Source organism: Polyodon spathula, chromosome 35 (genome assembly GCF_017654505.1).
Source record: "Polyodon spathula isolate WHYD16114869_AA chromosome 35, ASM1765450v1, whole genome shotgun sequence".
Taxonomy (NCBI): domain Eukaryota; kingdom Metazoa; phylum Chordata; class Actinopteri; order Acipenseriformes; family Polyodontidae; genus Polyodon; species Polyodon spathula.
Window position 1 is genome coordinate 1911985 of NC_054568.1, and position 25926 is coordinate 1937910.

At 42.6% G+C, this 25926-nt stretch overlaps 1 protein-coding gene across 3 annotated transcripts in view; it reads right to left on the reverse strand.

Moving 5' to 3' along the window:
- The window catches only part of LOC121303802 (signal-induced proliferation-associated 1-like protein 3), a 99170-nt gene that overhangs the window by 37113 nt on the left and 36131 nt on the right, over positions 1–25926 (reverse strand). For all 3 annotated transcript variants that reach the window (XM_041234597.1, XM_041234598.1, XM_041234596.1), the window contains 5 exons: positions 8745–10544; positions 8001–8131; positions 6078–6266; positions 5320–5494; positions 4213–4316 (listed from right to left, as the gene is read on the reverse strand). In XM_041234597.1, the coding sequence (XP_041090531.1) occupies positions 4213–4316; positions 5320–5494; positions 6078–6266; positions 8001–8131; positions 8745–10227 (2082 nt within the window). In that variant the 5' untranslated portion in view covers positions 10228–10544. The remainder of the gene's footprint in view (positions 1–4212; positions 4317–5319; positions 5495–6077; positions 6267–8000; positions 8132–8744; positions 10545–25926) is intronic.

Consider the following 25926-nt stretch of genomic DNA (forward strand, 5'->3'; position numbering starts at 1 on the left):
TTGATGATGGAGGATGGATGACAGATATGCCATTTCAGCTGAGTCCTCTCTCTCATTAGCACAGCAGCCTCAAACAAGCACGAGGAGACACTAAGACACGGCTATTAATAGCAGGTTAGCAACCAAAGCCTACAGCGTGCAAGCTAGCCCCAGAGAGTATGCAGAGTGGATAAGGTCATGCTGTGACAGTCTTCCTGAAGTCTGCAGCTGTGAGGCTCCCCAACTCTTCACATGCAACCAGGAACGTACTCATTGAGCTACACTACCTCTGCAATAGAGCACCTTCTAAATAATGAGCCAATTTCAGCTTAAAAACATATACTTTCAAATAGCAGTTTGAATTATTTTGCACTCAGTAATGGTAGCCAGGACTACTGGATAACCTTTAATGTTCCAATAATCCCTAACCTTTTACAGTAGCAGGGAATTTGTTTTCATTTGGAATTATTTTTTCTCATGTCCTCCCCCAGTTTGCATAGCCTAATTATTTCTATTTCAACTGGTCTCGCCGCTGCCACCCCCGCGAGAGACGAAGAGCATGTGCCATCAGCCGGCCGCTCCTTTTCACTCTGTAGGTCCACCATGCAGCCACCTCACAGCTACAGCGTCGGAGGACCACGCAGCTCTGGGCAACTTACAGGCAGACCCTTCAAGGACACCCTGGCCGACCTAAGCCCTCCCCACCCGGGCGGTGCTAGACCAATTGTGCTCCGCCCTCTGGGAACTCCCGTCCACGGTTGGCAGTGGAATAGCCTGGACTCAAACCGACGATCTCCAGGCTATAGTGCGCATCTTGCACTCCACGTGGAACGCCTTTACCGGATGCGCCACTCCAGAGCCCAGTACCATGGAATTCTGACGAGTTATAGATTGGTCATATCACCCCTTCGTCTTATCATCAGCTCAATAGCACAGCTATGATCTTAATTTGCAATGTCCACGCTAACAGTGTTATACCGTTACAGAAAAGGAGAGGGATGCAAGGACAGCAAAATGTCCCATTGGGGTTGGAAATGGGTGGGGGTCCTCTTGTATCAGGATGCCTAATATGAGTCATGAAAGTTGGGTAACCCCTGGAACAGAACACAGTAGACGGAGCTACCTCTTCTGTCCTGCACTACTGTCCAAGTGGACAGGGGTCTGTAAGATAGTCAAACAGCCAACAATATACAGTGGGTTGCGCACCACCAAGCAAGCGGCACCATGAAGACCAAGAAGCTCTCCACAGGTCAGGGACAAAGTTGTGGAGAAGTGCAGATCAGGGTTGGGTTATAAAAAAATATCCGAAACTTTGAACATCCCACGGAGCACCATTAAAGCCATTATTAAAAAATGAAAAGAATATAATGGAAAGAAACACCAAAACTCACGGACCAGGCAAGGATGGCATTAATCAGAGAGGCAATAAAGAGACCAAAGATAACCCTGAAGGAGCTGCAAAGCTCCACAGCGGAGATTGGAGTATCTGTCCATAGGACCACTTTAAGCCGTACACTCCACAGAGCTGGGCTTTACGGAAGAGTGGCCAGAAAAAATAAGTAAACACGTTTGGTGTTCGCCAAAAGGCATGTGGGAGACTCCCCAAACACATGGAAGAAGGTACTCTGGTCAGATGAGACTAAAACTGAGCTTTTTGGCCATCAAGGAAAACGCTATGTCTGGCACAAACCCAACACCTCTCATCACCCCGAGAACACCATCCCCACAGTGAAGCATGGTGGTGGCAGCATCATGCTGTGGGGATGTTTTTCATCGGCAGGGACTGGGAAACTGGTCAGAATTGAAGGAATGATGGATGGCGCTAAATACAGGGAAATTCTTGAGGGAAACCTGTTTCAGTCTCCAGAGATTTGAGACTAGGACGGAGTTTCACCTTCCACCAGGATAACGACCCTAAGCATACTGCTAAAGCAGCACTCGAGTGGTTTAAGGGGAAACATTTAAATGTCTTGGAATGGCCTAGTCAAAGCGCAGACCTCAATCCAATTGAGAATCTGTGGTATGACTTAAAGATTGCTGTACACCAGCGGAACCCATCCAACTTGAAGGAGCTGGAGCAGTTTTGCCTTGAAGAATGGACAAAAATCACAGTGGCTAGATGAGCCAAGCTTATAGATGCACACCCCAAGAGACTTGCAGCTGTAATTGCTGCAAAAGGTGGCTCTACAAAGTATTGACTTTAGGGGGGTGAATACTTATGCCCGCTCAAGGTTTCTGTTTTTTTGTCTTATTTCTTGTTTGTTTCACAATAAAAAATATTTTGCATCTTCAAAGTGGTAGGCATGTTGTGTAAATCAAATGATACAAACCCCCAAAACATCCATTTTAATTCCAGGTTGTAAGGCAACAAAATAGGAAAAATGCCAAGGGGGGTCAATACTTTCGCAAGCCACTGTACATGTCCTATGTTGTTAGGAACTACCATAGCGTATATTTTCAGAAGTGTCTTCCATATGTATCTACTCCTATGCAGGCCTGTGTAGACTCATTTTAAGGTCATTTTTCCTTTAAATATATATACTTTTTTTATGTGAGTTTTACTAATTAAACCTCATAATGCTAAGCAGCATAATTAAGACAAAGTGTTTGAAGATGGCGCTCGTATTAAAACAATGGATGCAAACTACAAAATATGTGCAAAATTGCACAAGTGGGCTGACACAGGATTCAATAAACATGGAAAAAATAAGACCACTTAGTTATAATGCAGCGTGCAACGACATTCAGACAGAGAAACCAGCAGGACACCACGACAAGGGACAGACAAACACAAAGTCTATAAAACACTCCGATTCACAGGACAAGCCTGTGAGCAAGGCTTTCATCTGAGCAGGAGGTCTGCAGACAGAGACAGAGGCGACTCCTTCAATTCAGCAGCAATTCCCTCTACATTTCCCAAGCGGTAAGGGAAGGTCATGTTAAGCTTCAGGTCACAATGTGAAACTTGCTTTAAGAAAAGCTCTATTGTGACGCCTGAAAAGCAGCAGCATGAACAAGCATTTCTTATGGTTGAATAGAGCGTCTAAATTGAATTACAATTGAATTGCATGTACCTGCCTTTCCATATGCAAAATGATATATGTGACAAACCAATGAATACACTGTATGGTACCCCTGGTTAACACCAACACCACATTTCAAGAAATGTTTATTTAAAATTTTTTGGCTTGGGATTTTAAGGTGTCTCGTATTGTCAACAGCTGTCTTATTTTCAGCTCGTTTCATGTGTTAAGATGAGACACTGAAAATGCTGGATAGATAATACAACTAGAGGAGGCCAAGGAATCCCTGGGCCCAAAAACTTAAGGGCTGTTTCAGGAATGTTTTTAAAAGAATGCTTAAAAGGTAGCTTCTGGTATCATTAAGAGCTGACGAAAGCAAAGCAAAACATGTGTGATATTTACCCTGGGTGTCACATTTCTTTACATAGCTCCCTGACTATACCTGCAGTACTTAATATGACATGCTGCAACATTACTCACTGGCATGAGTTCACAGCTAACATGGCTGGTCCACACCTCCTGTTTAATGTGGGTGAGGGAGGGAGGAATCAGAGCATAAATTAGCCAGAAGCTACTGATTTAGACGCAGGAGTGCTCTCTACACTATCTTATTGCATATTGCTCAGCATGTAGAGATCCAACAGTTTAGTGATTAATCGATTACAGATTACCGTGGCTTTTATTTTGCGAGCCTCAATGACACACTGACAGCTGGATGACTGGCCCTGGAGCTCCCAGCTACAGCACAGGCATTTCTCAGTTGTATATTGGAAGGCTCACATAACGTTTTTGCATTCTCTCCATGCATATATAAAACCATAACTATTAAACACTAATACTAGAAATACTAAAAGTAATGATACACATCTGGAAACATTGCAAAAGAAACCCTGATCATTGAATGAATAAGGTTTCTTTTAGCAGTTTTCAATGCCTGTACTGTATTACTATGTATAATAATATGCACATGAATGCTTTCAGCTGTATTTGAAGGATGTTGTACATTATGTTGGCTTCTTGCTTTTCAATACTAGAGTGTTCTAATGCTCTGATTGTTACCTGTGTGATATTCAATTAGCCGACTGCACCTATTCAACTGGTTCTTATTCACAGCCCCAGAGCAATTCTGCGATTTCAGAGATAAGCATTCAGAAGCAGGCCATACAGTGCTGCCTTAGGGTCCAATGTCAAGAGATTCCCCTGTGCGTACCTGCTGACGGTTGTTTGGCGTGTACGGAAGCATTGTCGAGACGTGAAACATGATCTCGTAATCCTGATAGGATGTGTACAGCGAGTGAGTCCCAGTTGAATCCGCTGAAAACAAAAAAAACAAAAACAAAACATGTGCATTTCAAACGGTATTTGAAAACTAAATATCCGAACGAATATATTCCTTTTGTTTAGAATCACTTTTAATGTCCTGTTTCAGTCAAAACACCCCCGCGGCCTCCACACGGCTCTCAGTAGACATGTCTAGTTTGTAAACACACCACAGTTTACTTTCAAATGAACTAAAAGCATTTTTTAGCTAATTTTACATGAAATTCCCACACCTGAAAGATTTTTAGCCTTTGTTTTCTTTTTTAGACATTCAAAGTAACAGGTCCATATGAGGGCCCGTTTTCAGTCCCCTGCTGTACCTGACTTCCTGGTAACCAAGGTACACAGAGCTATCAAAATAATTCCAGTAAATCTCATCTAATAAGTGTGACCATCGCTCAGAAGATTAGTATCAGTTTCTTATATCTGTAATATCAGTTTCTTATATGAAAGAGGCACACATTGTGTTCAACGTGTATTGGATTTTTAATGGTATTTTGTTTTTTTTACAGCATTTGTAAATAACAAAACTGGTGAACGTCTCCTGCACTCTCTTCCACACAGAACACATCCGACACACGTGCGTTGCTTCTAGGAGTCCGAGCCCTCGCAGGAAAACAATTCTGGCTCGTACTCGACAGCCAATCACTGCTTTTCCTTCAACTGACTTTATGAAGTTGACTGGAAGCACAGCACTGAAGTATCTGCAAGGAGCGTTCGATAAATGTTCTTCTCCAACAGCTTCAAATAAACTACCATTAAAAAATGCACCTTTCCCATAATGTGCACGTTTTTCATTTAGGCAGCCCTACGAAATGACGGCAGGACACATCAGTTAAGATTCACTGGATTGTTTTGTTAGCAGCGTGTACTTTAAGAGAGACAGGTCCAGGATTCAATGGGTTGAAATGCCCCTGAGCCAGGGCTGTGCACAGCATGACTAATGGAAAGGGAAGCCCAGGTGTTTAATGACAGCGGGGGAGCGTGATGCACTCACTCTTGGTATCCAGCTGGGCAGCATACTTGGGGAAGCCCTTCAGGCACACCTTCTCCCCCAGCAGGGACAGGAAATCCTCAAAGCCAGGACTCGCCTCCTCGTTGTTGTACATCTCCTCCTCTGTGCTCTGAGCGGCTTTGCAGAACAGGATCCCCACTTTGTGCTTCTTACTGAGCTGTAACCCACAGACAAGGGTCAGAAGAGCTCAACCTGGCCCTCTCACAGCAACTGCAGCTAACAAAACAGTACCACACACTGTCTCCAGCATGCACATCCATTCCGAACGTGATCAAGCGTGCAGTTTGGAAAGAAACACATATTTTTATATTAACTACAGAGCTCAAATTGCACACCTGAGACCTATGTACAGTAGCTCATGCAAGTACAAAATGGCTAATATGGCTTTATAAAGAGACCTTTTATGCTGAGGGATCGGTAAGTAGATGGTATTGTCCTGGCACCCGCTTGCCCCACAATGCCATTACAGGAGCACTTTCACAACCGTTATAAGGCAGAACACTAAGAGCTCAGTCTTTCAGCTGTGGCTCCCTGCTATAGCGATATAAAGGAGCACTGTACAAACATTATTTATTTATTTTTTTTTAGATCAAGGCTAAAGAAGTTTAGATTAAAATCAAAATTTTTAGATTCATTAGCTAGAACACCTCTAATTCACGTTTTTCATTCCCTGTTTGCAGTTGATTTATTCTTTGCTAATAGATTTTCCTGTACAGTGCAGACTCCAGGTGCTCCCTCACCCCTTGCTCGTCGAGTTTCAGCAGCTGCTCCGTCACTTTGGGGGTGCCGAGTGCCAGCCGCAGGCAGGGGGTGCTCAGCTCAGGGATGACGTACTCCAGCACATCCTTGAGGGGCAGCCCCCTCACCGTGCCATGCTTCGTGGTGGAGGGCACTGCGTCCTCCAGGAGCGCCCCTCGAAGAGTCAGCAGCTGCAAAGCACAGAGACATGGCTGCTCTAGTGCTCTGATAGCGTAAGGATTGTTGCACACATGGTCAAACAGGTAACACAGGAATAACGATCCATGATGTGGTACGGAACAGATAAGCCAAAGCACTGTTGTTTTCCTACAGTGATTTAGAGGACAGATCTCAAACCCCCAGTGCACTAGAGCAGACATTTCGAAGAGCTTTGAAACAGAGTTTAGAGTTATAAGTGTAAACAGTTGTCAGGATGTTAACAATGAAAAGAAAAATGATAGGTACGTTATTTAAACAGTTGTAGCAGCACGAGTCATGATATATTTTTCAGAACACCGCGACTTACTCTTTGACATTATAAAAAATGATAATCGTGTTATTTAGTTGTAAAATTCTTAAACAAAAATATTGTAAAATGATAGGAGTTTTTATCGTTGCACTAGAATCATAGACTACAGCTGTGTATCTGACAGTATCTGAAAGTGTTCCATCTTACAGAAACCTAAAAAGTAATACGTCTCCCTTATTTGGAGAGCCAAGCTCAGAAAAATGAAACGTTCTTTCACCTTTGCATCGAGTTGAATTCTGTCACGTACAGTCAGCAAGACAGTGACTTGTCTAGCAATTTTGAAGACAGCTCCAAACAGGCCCCCTAACTACTGCGTCACACTTGGGTGCTGGAAAATGACGACGTTCTTACAGCGACTTTAGATTTTAGATTTTAAGTTTACCGGGTGGAATAGAGGCAGCTGCACTCGCAATCGAATTGGAGATTAACAACCCAGCTTCATAACTGTGTGTCTCAATCCTAACAAAACATTCAATTGAAAACGGAACAACTCATTACCTTTGGCTTTCCACAGAGCAGTTTAAAACCCTTTTGTCCTCAGATACTTGGTAAACTTACTGAATTACCCACTGCCTCCAGACTTCTCTTATAACTGCATGCTAAGACCTAAGCAGTCGCGTTAAGGATTTTTATTTTTTTTTAAAGGAAATGTGTAGTTTTAGTTGGCCTGACCGCTCAGTGGTGTCGAACCACAATTTTCCAAACTAACAAAAGAGTGAGTGTGTGAGAATGGGCCTGGGTAATACCCTGGGTTTAACTGAATAACAACACACCCTGCCACGATATTAGCAGCAGCATCAGGGACTACTATTGCATTCCACACATGTCTGAAATGAACTAGATCCCCTCAGACAGGGTTTATGTTTCTTTCCGGGGAATTATGATTCTGGCCCTGTAAGACTGATACTGCCTTCATTAGCCCAACCACGCTGAATTCACTACATATTTATATAGCCATGATTCACTCTCTGATACCCACAGATAACACGTGTTTCATTACTTAGGGTCTGAAGACACAGTTAAATTGTAAAGTGCACACTGTTCAGACAGAGCCCTCCAATGCATCTCATCTGGGACGTGAAGATGAGCGGTATTGATCTGGGATGTGTATCCTCTCTCACCTCGCTAGTTCTGAAGATGAGCCGGTATTGATCTGGGATGTGTATCCTCTCTCACCTCGCTAGTTCTGAAGATGAGCTGGTATTGATCTGGGATGTGTGTCCTCTCTCACCTCGCTAGTTCTGAAGATGAGCTGGTATTGATCTGGGATGTGTATCCTCTCTCACCTCACTAGTTCTGAAGATGAGCTGGTATTGATCTGGGATGTGTGTCCTCTCTCACCTCGCTAGTTCTGAAGATGAGCTGGTATTGATCTGGGATGTGTGTCCTCTCTCACCTCGCTAGTTCTGAAGATGAGCCGGTATTGATACTGGTCCTTGTGCTCTTTTGTATCCTCCAGTTTCTCCCTCTTAATGCTGATCGCTACGGGACCCAGCTTCTCATCCGTTCCAAAATAGTTAAAATGCTCTGAAAACCATTAAGAGCCACTGATGAGTGGGGTGAAAAAATAAAGCAATTTATCACACTATACTGCAGACATGATGAGGAATGGGCATTTTCTTTAAGCAAAAAAGCACCTTCATGAAGCCAATGCATTTCAATACCAATGGACTGTAGAGGACCTTGTGCAGTATGTTTCCATACAACACTTAAGGGACGTTAACAAATGCATGTACATTTACAACTGGTTAACTGAAAAACGATGAACAAAAACCTATAAGTTCCTGTTCTACGGTAATGATTCAGGTAGTTTTGAACAGCTCCACGTTCCTTTGCAAATGTAATTTTCCTTTTTAGTTTACCATATTAATGTTATAGCCTTGGAGGCTATGCTAGCTATATTGTGACCACTCTGATTAATAAGGCCACTTTGCAGTGCTGCTGTGAAACACACATTCCTAAACAATTTGAAGGATGCATCCGTTCAGAGGTTGCATGTACTGACCCTGCTGTAATGCTCTCTTGATAATAGACCACTTCCTTAAGACAAACTAAAACTTGACACTGTTCCAGTTTCTTATTGCTCCCACACAATCAAACCATAGTAGTACAATAGTACTGCACCCCCATCTGCTCTTACCCTTGTTGTGGAAGTAGTCTTGGTAGTACTGCGCTCCCATGTCCACGTGCTCGATGCTGTAGTGCTTCAGACGCTCCAGCCGGCAGCTCTGCAGCTCGCTGGGAATTTCCAGCACGGAGATGCTGGCGTTGGTGCAGCGCATGTTGAGAGACGGCTCGATGAATCCCCCGTCGCTGCCTCTGGAGAATCCTCCCGACGACTTCAAAAAGCTGACGTTGCGTTCCCCCGCCCCGCCGATCTCGTTTCGGAAGTGAGGGCAACTGAGCAGGAGGTCGTTGCTTTGACAGTCCCCCAGATCAGGCTCCAGGTTCTCCTTATAGTTCAAGTCCTCTGTGCTCATGAAGGTGGGCTCCAGGCCCCCTAGTCCAAGAGCTCGGGTGACGGCCAGGGAAATAGCAGAAGCAGCCGAGGCTCCTGTTGTGGTATTCTTCCTTTGAGCCACAGTGTCGCGGTTTGCTGCCACTTGAAGCACGTCGAAGAGGATGCTCTGCACGTCGTAGTGGGCAAAGCTTTTTGGGCACACCCAGGGTTTGCACGCGGGTTCCTGGATCCTGCCTTCTTCCTGGTCGAAGCCAGCCTTACCTGGTGTGTCTGTCTCGCCACGGCTAAGCAGTTTCCTGAAGATTGAGGAATCTGTGCTGCCACTCCCATCAGACTTCCCACTTTTCTTCCTCGTCCGCTCTGTCTTCTGCAGGGGCCTGGCCTCCTCTTTGGGTTGCCCGTTCCTCAGGTCAGTTTTGGAGGCAGTGCTGCTAAGATTGAGGCTGGAGTTTCCTGCACTGGTGTCTGCCCGCAGAAGCTCATGGAGTTTGTCCGGCGCGGCACTCCGCTGGTCCGGCAGTTCCTGGCGGAATTCATTGAGCATCTCGAAGAAGCTCTGCTCTGAGATTCCCTGCACGTCGATGGAGGAGGTGCTGCCGTACTCCCTGAAGAGAGGCATTCCTGTTGCCATGTGCTTGGTCCCCCTGGCAGGCTTAGGAGACTCTGTGTCGTGTTCACTGAGAGTGATCTCACTGTTACTCCGATTCCATAGAGGGGCAAATCGTTTGCCAGGGGAACGCGGATAGCCATCCTGAAACTCCACGTCTTTAGAGCAGCGCCGGGGAATCCTCTGGAGACCCCTAAACCCTCCGGACGAGGGGTCCCCCGAAGGGCTCTGTGCGTTGCGGCTGCGGGGAGAGAGGTCCTGGACACACTGCGACCCTTGGTCCGCTTCGTGCAAGGGACTGGACAGAAGAGACTCTTTGGAGAGCTCTCTCCTGGGGGGCCAGTCTTTAATCCGGGCCCGCACCCCCATTTTGGGCACGGCCGGAGTGCCACTGCTGAGCCGCGGCAGTCCCGCGTCATGTTGCACCTGCGGAGCATTTCCATTCCGGAAATGTGGCGGGCAGTAATCGCCCCCCGAAATCTCAACACACCCTCCTAATGCTGGGCCCACCATGAGGTCATTCTGAACAGCTCGATAACTGGTCATAGTCCACATGAATTCAAAAGCTCTGCTAGCGACAAGAAAGTGCCACTCATCTCTGTTTAAACGCCCCCTCAACGTGCTCTGCTTTCAAGGAATGTGAAGAACTGATTGTGTTGAAGAAACAGCAGCTGCAAAACACAACATCTGGGACTGCAGCCTCTCCTCCTACTGCCCTCTGTAAGCATGCTTCTGCTTCCTTCCTCGGACTCATTCACCCAAAGTTCTTTGTTGTATTTATTAAGTATTTCCCAGGATGCTATTAACCCTTTAATCCCTGGGTCTCATCGTCCAGCTGCAAACCCACAGTTTAAGAGATATTTTGTAAAGTCCTGTAAAAAAAAATAAAAAAACATATTAATAAATATCTTGAGAAAAGCACAGCTGACAAAATATGAATTTGTAGATAACATAAGAAAAACACATGCTAAGCTCAAATGATGTGTGTTAGTCACTTCAGTATGAGAACAAAAGGCAGGGAGTAGCAACATTCCTGCCAGACAAAACTGTTATAAAATCTTTTCAATTACAGCATTTCTAAGCGTTAAATCATAACTCCACTTAAATCAACGGTAGTTTGCAGGTTCCTAGAAGACAGTGACTCAGTAACAGCAGTCATATGAAGAGAAATCTGGCGGTGATGTTAATATATATTAAAGAAGCAGTAAGATGAATATTTTTTGCAGCATTTCATACACAAGCCATTGAGTAGTGTTGGTTGGTTTTATCATGTACAGTGTTTAGCAGCTGGGACTGCCAGAACTCCACTGGTTTGGTAAATTTGAACCCAGGCCTACTGAGGGGAGGGGAGTCAGAGCCACAGTCTTGAGATACCCACCGGGACCCTAGCCACCCTTAGCAACCTCTCTCTGTCGTACTTGGTCTGATTACAAGTATTATGTTTCTACCAGGAAAACCCCATTGAGAAGGTACAGCTCCTGTCCAAGGGTCTACTGTTTTTTTAATAGGGTCATTCCAGCTCAAGTTGCCACCATGAGTTACTCAACCTCAAACTGAATTTATAACATGCTTTAAGATTATTATTTGTCAAGGTTACCCAGCTGTCAAAAGGGCATTTTTACCATCTGCTTCTTTTGCATGCACACACCACCTGCCTGGCACCATTTTATCAATCAAATACAGATTTGTGACCACTTGTGCTGGAACCACCCAATATTAAAATGAAAAGGAAGGACAAACTTAGGAAAAAAACTAAACAAATGAACCACGAAAAATAACATAAAACAGCAGCATTGAAGAGTGTCTAGTAAAAGAAAAGCAAACTCACACATCAGTTCAAAGCAGCACAACAGTGTTGCTATACAACAAGGGAATGAAGCCAGGTCGACGTGTCTGTGTGCATTCCACTAGCGTGTGGTAGAACAGCAATTCAGTCTTTGTTTTGTGTCTGATTGTTTGTTTCTGCTAATCCCTTAAGATTTTGCATCCCAATTGTGAAGGAGGCATTTGGCAGATGTCAGTACGCACACACACACACACACTGTTTGAGTGGTCTTAATGGCTCAGCTGCTCCTTTTGTGGAGTTGCCCACCACGAATGAGTTTGCTGCATAACACAAATACAATAACACAGAATTGTATTACTTTCCATGTAAGAATAGAAAAAAAGATTCCACACTATGTGTAGTGTGTGGGTGGAGCATCCTCTGTTGTGAATTTTAGTTGAGACAAGTTACATCATGTGCGTCTTTGTATAGAAATCCTACAGAACTGTCTTTATACACTGGGAACAAGTTCCTGACTCAGCCTCGTCATGTCAGGAACACAACAACACTGATTAACTGCCACCGTCAAAACCAAACAGCTTTACAAAAGCTTTCATGTGTGGTTTCAAAGTGTTTATGGAGTTGAAAAGCATAGTAAATACACATTTCATATAGGAGCAGTTCCACAACTTATTAAATTTGTTTGAGCCAAGCTAGGATTTGCTAGGATTCCTGTTCTGAAAAACAGCTTTGCAATAAGTGTCCCAGGTTCCCTTGCTCCCTGGGCCCGCCAGGACTGGATTTTAAAATGCACAAAACAACAACACGGGGAGATATACCTGCTCTGTGGACATACAACTAGTCTGTGCTACCAATGCAGGACCTTTCATGCTCATTAAAACAGACACAAAACACCTCTCTCCAGACTGGTGCAAGCTAGAACAGGGCCCCGAAAGGCTTGGCGTTGGGAATGCCCAGAGCAGCTGTACAAGAAAATCATTAAAATAATAATTCCGACACACTACAGCACAAATACGAACCTGTCTAGAGACCAACACAGCAGGGGTTTTCCTGAGCTTAGCCAGTAGGGGGCGCTGTAGCACAGTGAGGGGGACAGTCCCTGTGGATTTGGGCCACAGCCAATGCAGAGCTCCATGTGGAATTCCTAGCGAACACCGGCAACTTCCCAAAACCAGAAAGCAAACCTGCACTCCCCTGACTGTACGACTCTCCCTGCACCCCACAAGTGCATGTCTTTACCAGGTGAGCCACTCAGGAAACACAACCAATATGTTCTTAACAGTATTGGATCTCTCTCTCTCAGCTCTATTCATACCAGCAATTCAATCTGTATCACCTGTACAGTATTTGCAACATTTTATGGAAATAAATGACTGGTGCCCCTGATTTAAAACTGCAACAGTAAACATGCGGGTGATCCCCTACCAGCCCTAAAACCCAGGGCTTCCGTATAAAGGGATTAACTATTTGTTATTATTTGTCAGTGTTTGACATGACGCCATTTAATTAACGCAGCAGTGTAATAATTTAGTAGTCAGTATATTAGCTCTGAATGTATTACTTCTGTTAGTTCTGATGACTTTACTTCAAGGACGGCAATGTACTGGCTGTTTTGGATGTACTGTGTGAGTAGTTGTACAGTGTTCCCCAGTTTGTCCTCTTCTCTTGTAAATTTGCTGCCTCCCTATCCCTGCGGAGAGGATGCAAGCCCCCCTGGTTAATGACTAGCTCGCTCACATCCTGTCTCTGCCAGACGGGCTTGGCCCTGGAGGGCCGTTTCAATGTACACAGCTGCAGGTGCAGGACAAGGACAGCCTCTGTGGAACAGGGGATTATTTTCTATGGGGACAGAAGGGGGAGGTCGTTTTTTTTTAAACATAATTTTTGGTGCCCCACATATAAGGTGCTGATCTATTAATTAGTGTGTATTAATAGATTGCGTGTTAACGCATGTACGGAAGTTAATAATATAGTTTTTTTTTAGATTTTTATTTGAAAATATTAACAAAGATTTAACAGAGTGCTGGTACAGAACGGTTTAGAACATTCTCAAGCATAAGAATACGATCCAAGCCCTTTGTAGGACCAAACCAACTCTGAATTCATAATTTATTTATTTATTTTTTAAACAGACTTAGAATATTTTTACAAAAAACTAAAGTTATCAAATTACTATATTTAAAAATATTGAATCCGCCAGTCAGGCCTATATGAGGTTGGCGAAGGTGGTAGAGACTAAATGCCTCTTCTGTGATCGGCCTAGCCCAACCGAGGCTGGCAGTGTGCGGTCCACTCACTTTGAACAGTATCCCTAAACATACAGAGCCAAGGGAAGCTGTCCAGTGCGATCCAAACTAGGGATGGGAATTTTAAACATTTAACATGTATAAACTCTAAAGAAGTGATTAAACGTTGAATATGCTAGAAGTATAACCAGTCACCAAATGCAAATGTTTTTTTTATGCATTCATTTTAGTAATTTATCATCATATACAGCAGTCCATCACATATCTGCCTGCTCTAGTGCCACAGTAAGGGCGGGTATTATAAAAAGGAAGGGGTTTGGCACATGCCTCCAACTAGCTTTTCTAATTGGTGCAACAGAAAGATTGGCACTTGGGCGGGTGTTGTCCTGGGTCAAGGTTTATGTATTTTATGTACACTAGTATTTAGAGGAGAGTGGTGTTGCATTCCAGTATTTGGAAACTATAACGCTCAAGCACATGAGCAATACATTAATCAAGAATCCCACCCCTACTATCAAAGACCGCACACTTTTTAATCAAAGAGGCAAAGTTACTTAAAATAAAAAAAGGGATAGGGTCCCGTTTTCCCGTTCTCGTGTCATTCTGAAATTCAAATTGTACCAATGGAAAAGTCTAGTTTCTAGATATGAAAAGAAATCAGAAAGGAATGGAACGTCACTCTGTACCACTCAGATTTTTTAAATAGGATTTGAGTTACTGCCTGTAACATATTGCACTATACCTTTTATTTAGAGAAGGAAACCCTAAATAGGATTTATTTGTTCTATGAAAAGCATGTGATAGGCGATACAAATGATACTGGAATCTTTCTGTTTAAGTGCAATGTCATGTGTTTTATTGCCATGTTAAATTACAAAACAATGGCATAATAAACAAGGAAGCAAACTACATTTGTTATGATGCATGAGTAATGCATTACATAACAGGTTATATATCTGTCTAACTATATTACAGTACAGTTTAATGCACAGGTGGAATAAAAATAAGATAACACACCTGGAGGACTGGAGTTTTGTACCAGTAGTGACTACTGACTTTCTCCAGTGACTAGTTTATTGAAAGGGTTAGTCACTTGTAACCAAAACAACAGAAAAGCCAGGGAAACCCAGAGTACACGTAAACTAACTATGTATTACTGTTAAGATACATTTGCTTATTATAATGTAACTTGCAAGTTGAACTACACTAAACCAACACAGTGGCTCCACCTCAACACCACCACCTACCACACCAGTTTAAAATAGCTGGAGAATTCCGGAAGTAAATTCTATTTATTAGTTCTGACGTGCACAGCCTACGTGTTTTGTAGGCAAATCAGTCTTATATGGTTCAGTCACACAGCGCTTCCTCCAGTTTCACCTGACGAAAATGCAGCCAAAACAAAGGGAACAAGACAAGCTAGGGTAATGTAACAGTTAATCATTAAACAGTTCTAGATACTGCGATGTATTTTTTTTAATTTTTTTTTTTTATCTGTGCTCTTTAGTTGCTTTTGCGCATTTTCATTTGCAAGTCAACTGTGACATAAGGGCCTTATCAAGCATTATAGTCTGCAATTTGGAATGCTGACTTGGAGTACTGTTTTAATTCTGGAAACTGTTTTTTTTTTTTATCTTTTGGTTTTGCTAAATTGCATTGCCTTTTATGTTTTACGCAGTTCTGTGCATGGATAACATTTAGATTGTTGTCGTCTGTTTAGTTTTGGCAAAGTGATATTTTTAGAGTCGTATCTTTCTGAATTAAAATTCTTCATGTGTTGAAAGTATAGTACTCTGTCAACAAAGCTAATACAGTACATCTAAATGGAAGCCTACTTATTTTTAAACACAGCCCTTTCAGATATATATCTTTGACATTGTATCTTGCGCTCCCTGAAAAACAGACAAGGGTTGGAACGGGCCACAATGAAATAATCAGATATGCGTCACACGCTTTTAACTGTCACTCAAGTCAAAATTTGAGGGTCGGAACTGTGAGTGCTGAGTAAATAACAATCACTGCTTACTTATTAATTTTAATTCAAGTCTTTAAGAATTCATTTAAGGATTGGGCCATATTTTCAAAGTGTTAACACCAGTCCACTGTTAACACCAGTCAACTCCTATTGTTTTTCAAAGGGGTAACACAGCTGTTACAAAGTAATATAGTCCAAGTTCTCTTCAGCATTCAGAAGGGGTGTGTTTTTCATTTTGTAACATTGATGTGATTTTTTTTCTCCTTTCAAAAAATATAGGTTCAACAGTGCTTTGAACCTTGTGAATAAACTACATCTCTACAACAGCTGAAAAGAGTAAAACAGAAAACGTTTATTTCATAAGCCAAAATGTGTTTGAAAAAAACGAAACAAAACACTGTCCTTAACATTTTGGGAATAACAGTCAGACCGCCACTACTAAAATAAATAGTTGCAGTGTCTTAAAGTCCTACACAAAGATAGACCAGGGTCTGCTTAACTGCTCTCCTGTGTTGCGGTGGGGGGAGGGGGGGGGGGTGTCTCCTGGACTGCGCTGTGAGTCTGCAGTTTTGAGTGCAGTAACTGTATTTTTCAAAGCAGTGCTGAAAGAGTTAAAATATAATGCAAGTAAATACAGCTCCCTTCTTTTACTATAGCAGAAACATAAGTAATGTGACCGAGTAGCCAACAGTTTCGAGACAGAGAAAGTTTCCCTCCCCTAAAGTAAAAAAAAAAAAAATAATAATAATTAATGTTCCATGAAATAATCACTTAAAAAAAGATCAAGGCATTATTTTGTGTTTTACTGCAAAACTGGTCTAGATTATGAGATATTGCCTGCACTGCACTGAAAAGTAATCAAGATAAGACAAGTTGAAAAGAAAAGAAGAAATGGTCCCAGCGCCAGTCTATAGATGTGTGTGCCCTAGGCTACTCCATGGTGAATAGACAGACGCCTTCAAAAGAAGACTGATGCATAAAGAGCTCTACTGTACTGTACTGCACTGCACTGTAATGAAAGCACTGGATAATTGACTATTGGAATTATTCATGCACATCCTGCAATTCCCTTCTTTGTGTCTGCAAACGGAAATTACCCCCGGAGGAAAAGACTAAGAGACATGCACTTTCTTGTTTCTTTTATTTCCTCCCCACAGCTGGGTAAAAAAACAGAACCACAAAGCAAAAAAAACCAGAAGATCGCTTTTAACCCCTTCTCTGGAATACAAATTGGAGAACTGGCACTGGGGCTGACTCATAGGCAAATGAGACAATGGTGACTAAACTCGCCCCATCTTAAGGGTGTCTATATGGAGGCAGTCAATTACAAAGGCTAAGCTGCTATTAATCCCTGTACTATACTCTTTCAGCAATCTATTTGTTCCTTAAACACAACACTGGCAATGCAGTCAGTCTTCAACAGGGCTGTAGTTAGCCTCACCCTTTTCTCCAGGGTGCATGGGGGCATGACTACTGATCTGTACAGAGCGAAGGGGGCTGGGAGTGACGCATCCAATACCCTGCTTTCCGGAGAGCTGAGGGAGGGGAAGAGGTGAAAGGAGGGGGGAGTGTTTAAATGACTCCACCACTAACACACCCTCTCTAAAAACGTACACTTACACCAACACTACCACACACCTAGAAACATATACTTACACCAACACACCTAGAAACATATAATCACACCAACACACCTAGAAACATATACTCACACCTAGAAACATATACTTACACCAACACACCTAGAAACATATACTCACACCAACACACCTAGAAACATATACTCACACCAACACACCTAGAAACATATACTTACACCAACACACCTAGAAACATATACTCACACCAACACACCTAGAAACATATACTTACACCAACACACCTAGAAACATATACTCACACCTAGAAACATATACTTACACCAACACACCTATAAACATATACTTACACCAAACCCCTCCCCCCCTCCTCAGTGTATTCTACAGAGAGGAGCTCAACATGTCGGGCCTGGCCCCCCCTCCTCAGTGTATTCTACAGCTGGGAATCTCGACAGCCAGCATGCCGGAAGAAAGGAGAGAGAATCCCTCATGTGTGTGCAAACAGAGCTGCTGAATAGGCTCAGGCAGCCTTAGCATGCATTAGTAGAGGAGATATCCCTAAATCCAGTCTCCATGCCTCAAACCTGCCCTGGACTGGAGGGAGCACCATTTCTCTTAGGAGGTGAGGGAAGGAGCATTTCAGTCTCCATACTCATCAAATAACTGATCGCTATGGACTGGCATTATGCTTGCCCGGGCGCCTGAGGGAAGTGAATTACCGTGACACCACCACTTAGAACTCGTGTGCCATATATAAAAGAGAATAAAAATAAAAATAAAAGCTAACTAACAAGTAAAGCCACTTGCCAATTAAAAGTACAAGCTACATTTTTACGAGCAGGGCCCATGGACTCGCATTACAAAGCGTTGAGCTTTGTTTTATAAATCGGACGACTTCCTCCCTTGTCTGTGCCTGTACTAATTAAACACTTCTTGATTGACGTGTTTCAGACAAGGTGTTTGCTAACAGCTTTCCAAGTGTCCGCTCCGGGGATTCCACATTCATTCCAGAGCTTTCACAGCCACTGCGCAAAACATGGAGACAAACTGAACAGCCAGCCTGGAGGAGGAGGTTTTGAAATAGCAAGGTGATTGGTTTTCATGAATCACTGAAAGGGGTAACTTCGATTACCATCTCTTACTGAATAGGAGAATGCACCCTTGTTTGAGGATTTCAAGGCAAAATGCCTCAGCAATAAGGAACAGCTAAGGAATTGAATTACAGTCAATGTGTACAAAATGCTTTTTTTTAATTTTTTTTTTTTTTTTTTACTAAATTCTTAACTTGTTAAGCTGAGAAATGAACTTTCAACCACGTAATAGAATACATATTCTGATAGCTGTAAATACAACATTAGAGCTATCAGTATGGCCATAACTTGTATCATATATCCCTGTAAATATGTCTGGCATATGGAAGGACAGACAGGTTAGTAAAATATGGGCTCATACTTGCACATATTAACCCATGTTCAATAGGAGGGTGCAGATTGTATTTTTTTAATTGATTCCCTTATGAATTTACTGCGTGGAAAGCATGGAATTGCAGGACTCCAAGTCTGTTCTTTGCTAGCAATAAAGAAACACAATACAGGGTAAAAGAGAATTCTGATCATTGAAGGCCTGTGATTTAGTGTTAGACCGTGCAGATAATTGAATGTTCACGCAGGCTGGTGGTATTCTCAGTACTAACTGCAGGGTTTAGCTCAGTCTCACTGACAGCTCCTTAGAGGGCAACAAGTCAAAGGCATACATCAAAACAGAAACCTCTGTACTCGAAATGACTACAGCAGCTTGAGTGTATAGCGAAGATGCTGAAGATCAAGGCAGTTTCTGTATTGTGTTCACCGTGTAGTGCCTGACGGGAACAACACATAAGTCACAATTTTTTTCAATGAGGACTCTATAAAACACGTTAGAAAGCTTACAACATTAAAAATAAGAAAAAGTTCAAGATCACAATAAAAACTAAGAAAAGATGAAAATAGTACGGGCAGGCTTCCAATGGTTCCAGAACGTGCGTGACATCATGACACCAAATCCTGTTCTGTGTTAAAATGGGCTTGATCTATAATCAACTGCAACTGGTTCATTTCCCTCACCAGTGCATCAGCGTCGCAGTGTTAATGTTAGCTGCAATGGCAAGCACGCCCTGCTTCCTGGACACTGCGCTATACTATAAACACAGTATACAACACGACTCTGCACAGAGTTTCATTTAAGGAAAACCCATCCCTAGGTTAACTTACTCCACTTGAGGTAACTTTTAGTACCAATATGTTAATGAATTACTCTAGACACACAGATACATTTACAAAGGATTTATTTTTTTCACTTAACCTACTTGTGCTCCGTCCTTCGGATGAAAACAAACGAGGTCCTATTGGAAGCGACTCTGCAGCAGCAGCTGTGATGCATAGTTCACCACCTGCCTCTGTACTGCAAGTCGCGTTGGATAAAAGCGTCTGCTAAATGACTAATTAATGGAGGGGCTCTTGAGATTTGTGATAAACTGCACAGAGGACAGCTTGGTTAAACATCTTCCTGGGCTAACACTTATCCCAAACCGCTTCCCTCTCAAACTGTTTAACAACAAAGATCAGAGGAGTGGAACAGGACCCCCCCCCCCCCTATGAAAGCGGAGCAGTGTGAGAGCCAGTACACTAAGCAGGTTATTAAGGCTTCAACACCTGGAGAAACCAATGTCTGTGTGGCACCTGCAGCAGAGGGAGGAGAGCTGCTGGGCTCCACACAATCAGACCTAATTGCACAGCGCACTGCAGCAGCTGCATCCCTCGCACTGTGCAATTACTAGATGAGAAGCACTCCCCGTTTCTTTCTGTATATTATTAGTAGGGTTGTGCCGATTCATTGGGTACCATGACACTTTCTTTACATCATATCGTAATGGAGCTACTGTATCATCTGTAATAATGATACCCAAAACACAACACAGCATGATGCATAATAATATCAAGTGATCATAAAATGATCAGGACCCTCGCATGCATTGTCATGCAAGCATTTGCATGCGGTTTCCAGGTGCAACCTTAAATATTTCTGTACAACATTGCACGTGTGCTTGTCTAAAGTCCTTTAAATGTACGTATTCATTTGTCTAAAATATGAAACGGCTGTCTTCCATTCAACAGAAGGAATGTGACAGCTAGGAGATGTCTTGGCGATTGCAACAGTGGCAGATCTTAAGACCTTTGCCCCTTAACTCTGTCTAAATCCTTCAAGTGTTTTTAACATTGCCACGTGCTACGAAGAAGACAGGCAAGGAGATTCAAAATTAAAAACGACCCCAGAAGCTCAGCTTGTATATCTCCAAAATCGGTCATTATTTTTTATTTTAATTTTAAAAAATGTTTTTAAAACACTTAGTGCGAGCTCAAAAAGATCTGAGAAGGACTTTATAAAGACATCAAGACAACAGGTACACAGTGACCAAAAGTTTTTTTGTTGGAAAATATTTTGTTGAAGACACTTCCCACTTCCCTGTGATGAATTCCACTGGATTCTGAAGGGTTAAACTATGGATGACAGCATGAAACTCTCTGGCGAAAGTCCACACTGTTTTTACAAAGGGCAGTATCACTGTTTGCTTTGCATTCTCTGCTTGTTTAAATAAACCAGTACAGAATTCACAGGGTAAAGCTGCAGGACTGTACAAGCGTATATTCAGCTGGTATAAACAGAGGCAGGATACTGTACAAACTGTGCAAGAGTGTCTCTTTAGTGTACTTCTGAAAATAAAATATCTAAGGCTGCCAGGAAGGTGGCAGTTGCATCAAGTTCAGATCAATTGAATAAACCCCACAGACTCTAGAATATATTTCTTACTGTAAACTGTAAATGGTATACTGAAAAAGATGCATCTCTATATTTTGCACGCTCATAGCTGTAAATGTAAAAATTGTCCTACATCATAATGCTCCTCTATGGGCAGATGGCTTCTGTAATAAGCACAGTACAGGAGAAGAATATATTAAACAAGCATCCCCAACCACGACTGGAATCCAAAATAAAAGCCACCAGAAAGTAGTAAAGTAGTAAAGAAAGTATGTAGTACAGAATAAAAAAACACGGCAATGCAATGTTAATCACAATTTAATAAGCGGTTCCCTACAGCTGGATGTATCCCCAGATTGCACAGGTATGAGAAAAGGTTTTAAGAGCAAGAAAAAGGAACACCATTATAATTTGCTGATATACAAGGCTTAAGCTAATCCTCACAAATGTGCGTTTGCAAACATAATAAAAACGTGAAGGGCACTGCTATCCCACTCTGGCGCCCCCTGTGGCAGGACAGCATCACTGGCAATGGTGTTTAGACCACTCAGTAAAGCGCGATTGTGCACGTTTACTTTTACATTTACTTACAAACAAAACAAGGAACAAAAAGGCACAGTGGCCAAAATAAACAGCTTAACACATATATTCACCAAAACTTGAACACAGATCGGGAGTTAAATACAACACGGAACAGATAACACCAACCTCCACCTCTAACAGCAACATCAATCCTATCCTTACTCACCAACAACCGTGATCATCTATTTATACACCTGTGGCAGGTTCCTTAATGAATCATTAATTCGTCATTTTAACATCCTACCTGCCAGCCAACCCATTAGATTGCCCCACACTGCCGCAGGCAGTAAAAAAATTCCACTGAGCCAATCTGCAGATATCATTAGCACAGTGTGCAAGATCCTGGCACTCTGAGCAATGAACTGTGTGTCAATCCATGCCAGCAGCCATTCCAGGGTGACACTTAGCCCTACATATTGTAAAGATCCTCCAGGATATATAAAAACGTCTTGCATCATTTTGCTGTGTACAGTGACGTCCTTATTTACCAGGACACCCTTTGATCTTTTTCGCTGTCTTACTGTCTTGCCAACACAGATAACTATTGCTTCATGTAGACGTAGACCGTTTGTTACAAACTGTTCTGGGAATACGGTCAACTGCACTTCAAGCAGGTTTTGTGGTCCAGAACAGACTACAGTAGCGTTTGTTTGTTTGTTTTTAAATGTCAAGCATAAGCCTGGCACACCCGGGATCTGTTCTGCACACTCACCTGGGAGCCCTGCCAGCCGCGTGGCAGGCAAGCGGGGCGCTGGCCAACTCCTTCCTGGTGAAGAGACCCATAATGCAAAACATAACACAAACACAGCGATCAAGAACTAATTAATTCTCAAATAGGAGTTGTGGACTGGGGGGTGCTACTGCTGTAGAGGGTGCTCTCTAATGCTTTGAGGATGGTTACACACTGAAGACTAGTCTCTGTCAGTAGGAGTGCTGTCTGTTCAGTTCAGAGTCACAATGAAGCTCGTCTCTCAGGTGCATTGGCTGCGCTGTAGCACCACACAGCAAGACAATCCCCTCGACACTTGAATGACTGTGAGGGAACGTGATCAGTCAGGAGCTGGAGGATTATGGTTGTAAATTACTTCTGGGTAAGGAGCATGAAGGGTTAAACTGCTACGCAAGTTTGAAAAGATGTGTACAAAATGACCTCTTCATATCTAATAATCACCCCATTAAAACACAGAATTACATCATCTACATCCCAACATACACCAGACAAGCCTAATGGATGCACTGTCCTTTTTAAAATTTAGCAAATACTCCACGATTCTATTTTGTTTAAAGTGGTTTATTGTGTACCAATGAATCGTGATACTTTCTTTACATTATATATTGTTTCGTAATAGAGGTACCTGTACACTATGTATCGTCAATTGATACAAGATCAAAAGCACAGCTCAAAGTAATTCAACAAATAGATCTTGAATGAAGAATAAGCGTGCTGTAGACACCAGCTGATTCTTGGGGGCGATGGACCCACAGGAGAAGGTCAGGACATGCTTGTAAAGCTCTGCTCATTGACAAAAGTACAGACACAGCTGTGCAGTAAACTATGGTAAGCAGGAGATGCTGCTAAATAAGAAAATAAGAACTTGTTCAAACGAGAGGAGGCCAGTCGGCCACACAGCCAAGTCGGGTCTTGGAGGGTCCCAATTATTCAGCATCAACAAAGTATGAACAAGTGTCTCCTCCCTCTGTCTCTTTCCACTTCCACTGCAACTGTGTCCTCTGGTCCCAGTTTTTGTGCTGTGATTGGCTAGGTTAACTTTTTCAACCCTTTTGATTTTAAAGTCTTCAATCAAGTCCCCCTAATGCTTCCTTGTTCTAGGCCAAATAAATTCAGTTCTCTCAGTCTTCACAGCTCATTCCTTTAAGCCCTGTGATTAATCTGGTTTCTCCTGAACTCTCTTCAAGGTCACCATGTGGGTACTCTCTCATTCGTAATTGTTTCTGCTTCGATCATTATTTACCAGTAATTATTCCAGTAAAAAGGTCAATTTTCAACCATCAAGGGCCTGCTTCTATAATTGGATTTCTGGAGTGAGGTTTGTACAATGATTATTATTATTATTATTATTATTAGATGGTACAATTAGAGGCGCAATCAGCAAACATATTCCTAATGGAATATCATACAGGTACTGCAACACTCAACATGAATGGTTTTTTTTTTTTTAATTCAGAAAGAAAGCAGCAATGTGTAGACTTCATAAGCGCCTTCAAACACAAATGAGAAACGGCATGTGTGTAAACGGAACGCACGCATCGAGACAAAATCTAGAAGATGCCTCACCACAAGACCAATCCAAAGAGAAGAGGTGTTTAGTGTCCCTGGGTAGCGGGAGGCTGGAATAGGAAATCAGGGGGTTTAATAGAACAAAGAATGTTTCATTGAGGCCCACACCGATCAATAATGGAATAATCAGATAATCTCTAAATACTGTATTTTACTATTGCAACCTAGTCTACCACAGTATGTAGAGTTCTGGATGTCATAAAGTTGACATCGTGGTTTGATTCCAATGAAACCTAGAAGCTGCCTCACATCCAGCTGGATAATGAAGTGTTTACAGTCAAGTCAGACAGCACTCTGAACAGAACTCTGGAGACGATATCTAGCGGGCTCCTATTCTATAGACTGAATAACGGAAGAAATCCTTTTTATCCAGTTGGGCTGCCCAGATTGAAAACCAACCAAGCTTATGATCGACATGCATGCCAGCACAGTGAAGAATGTCACTCAGTGGTCAGGCACACCCGTGGTACTGAGCCCCACATTACTGAACTGTGTTGAGGGTCAGCACTCCTGCGCAGGCATATTCTCTACCACAGACCTTTAGACACTGTGATATACTACGCAGCACACTGGAAGACAGCTATGCACTGGGGTCTCAAGAGGATAACGTTATCCAAATGTTAAACGCTTACAATTCGGTCCAGACATACTCAAACAAACTAAATTCAGCTTGATTCATTTATTTCTGACCTAGATCTAAGACTTCTAGTCGAACAGTTTGTCATTGAGTTCTTCTATGTTTCTATTAGGATTTCTCAAAGAGGCACTGCAGTGTTTTATAGTTTATGTGTGTTGGCTACGGTATTTAGATAGCAATAATGTGAGGTGACTTAGTGTTCAGTCTATTTCACATACACTTTAGGACAGAACAAATCTGATTCACATTGATACTGCAGTCATTCATTCTAAACTCAATGGACAATATGCAAACCCATTATGCAATTCATCTATATATCAAATACAGTATGAAGGCATCAAGTTTATTACAAAATCCTTCCATTAGTCACCAAGAGAGTCTGTCAAAGACATTGTGCGATGGGGTCAAGAAACAACAGTGAATTGAAGCACACATTTTTAAATGGTATTGCTTTCTTAATGCAGTGTGTTTATTATACTGATAACATTTACTAGGGAATTATACCTTCAGCCTTCTGTACAGCAGCTCCTGTGCTGGTTTTGCTTCTGTGGAGCACGTTTTTAGTACCAGACAATGGTGCTGCGTGGTCCAGTGGTTAAGGAAACGGGTTTATAACCAGCAGGTCCCCGGATCAAATCCCAGTTCAGCCACTGTGTGACCCTGAGCAAGTCACCGAACCTCCTTGTGCTGCGTCTTTGGGGTGAGACGTTGTTGTAAGTGACTCTGCAGCTGATGCACAGCTCACACGCCCTAGTCTCGGAGCACAAGGAAGTTAAGTGACTTGCTCAGGGTCACACAGTGAGTCAGTGGCTGAGCTGGGGATTTGAACCCGGGGACAAGCCCATTTCTTTAACCACTGGACCACACAGCCTCCTATACCTTGTAAAGCACTTTGTGACGGTGGTCCACATTGAAAGGCGCTATATAAAAAATAAAGATTCTAATTATCAGCCCTTCAGTGCTCATCCGAATTGTCAAGTCAGGTCTGAAAGGATCCCAAGAACTCAGCACCAGCAACACAGCTAGGTAACCCACTGCTTGCCCACAGCCCTGTGTGCCTCACTGTCTATAATTGTTTCTGAAGGCTGGCGAGTGTTTTGAAGGAACAAAGCAACCTGTCTATAAAAGTGCAGATTTCTGTTGTGTTATCTATATAAAATGCTATGTTGTTCCTTATGCTAATCTTTAAATACCTTTAGACACGAGCACAGCTTGTTAAACTCATTTCCACAGCAGCAGCGAGCAGGACCCTGTACCTAGTCACTCCTTCACCGTGCTGCTCGGAACTCAGTTTCAGATTGTTTCACTGTGCTTAACATGCCTGTCTCAAGGGAGG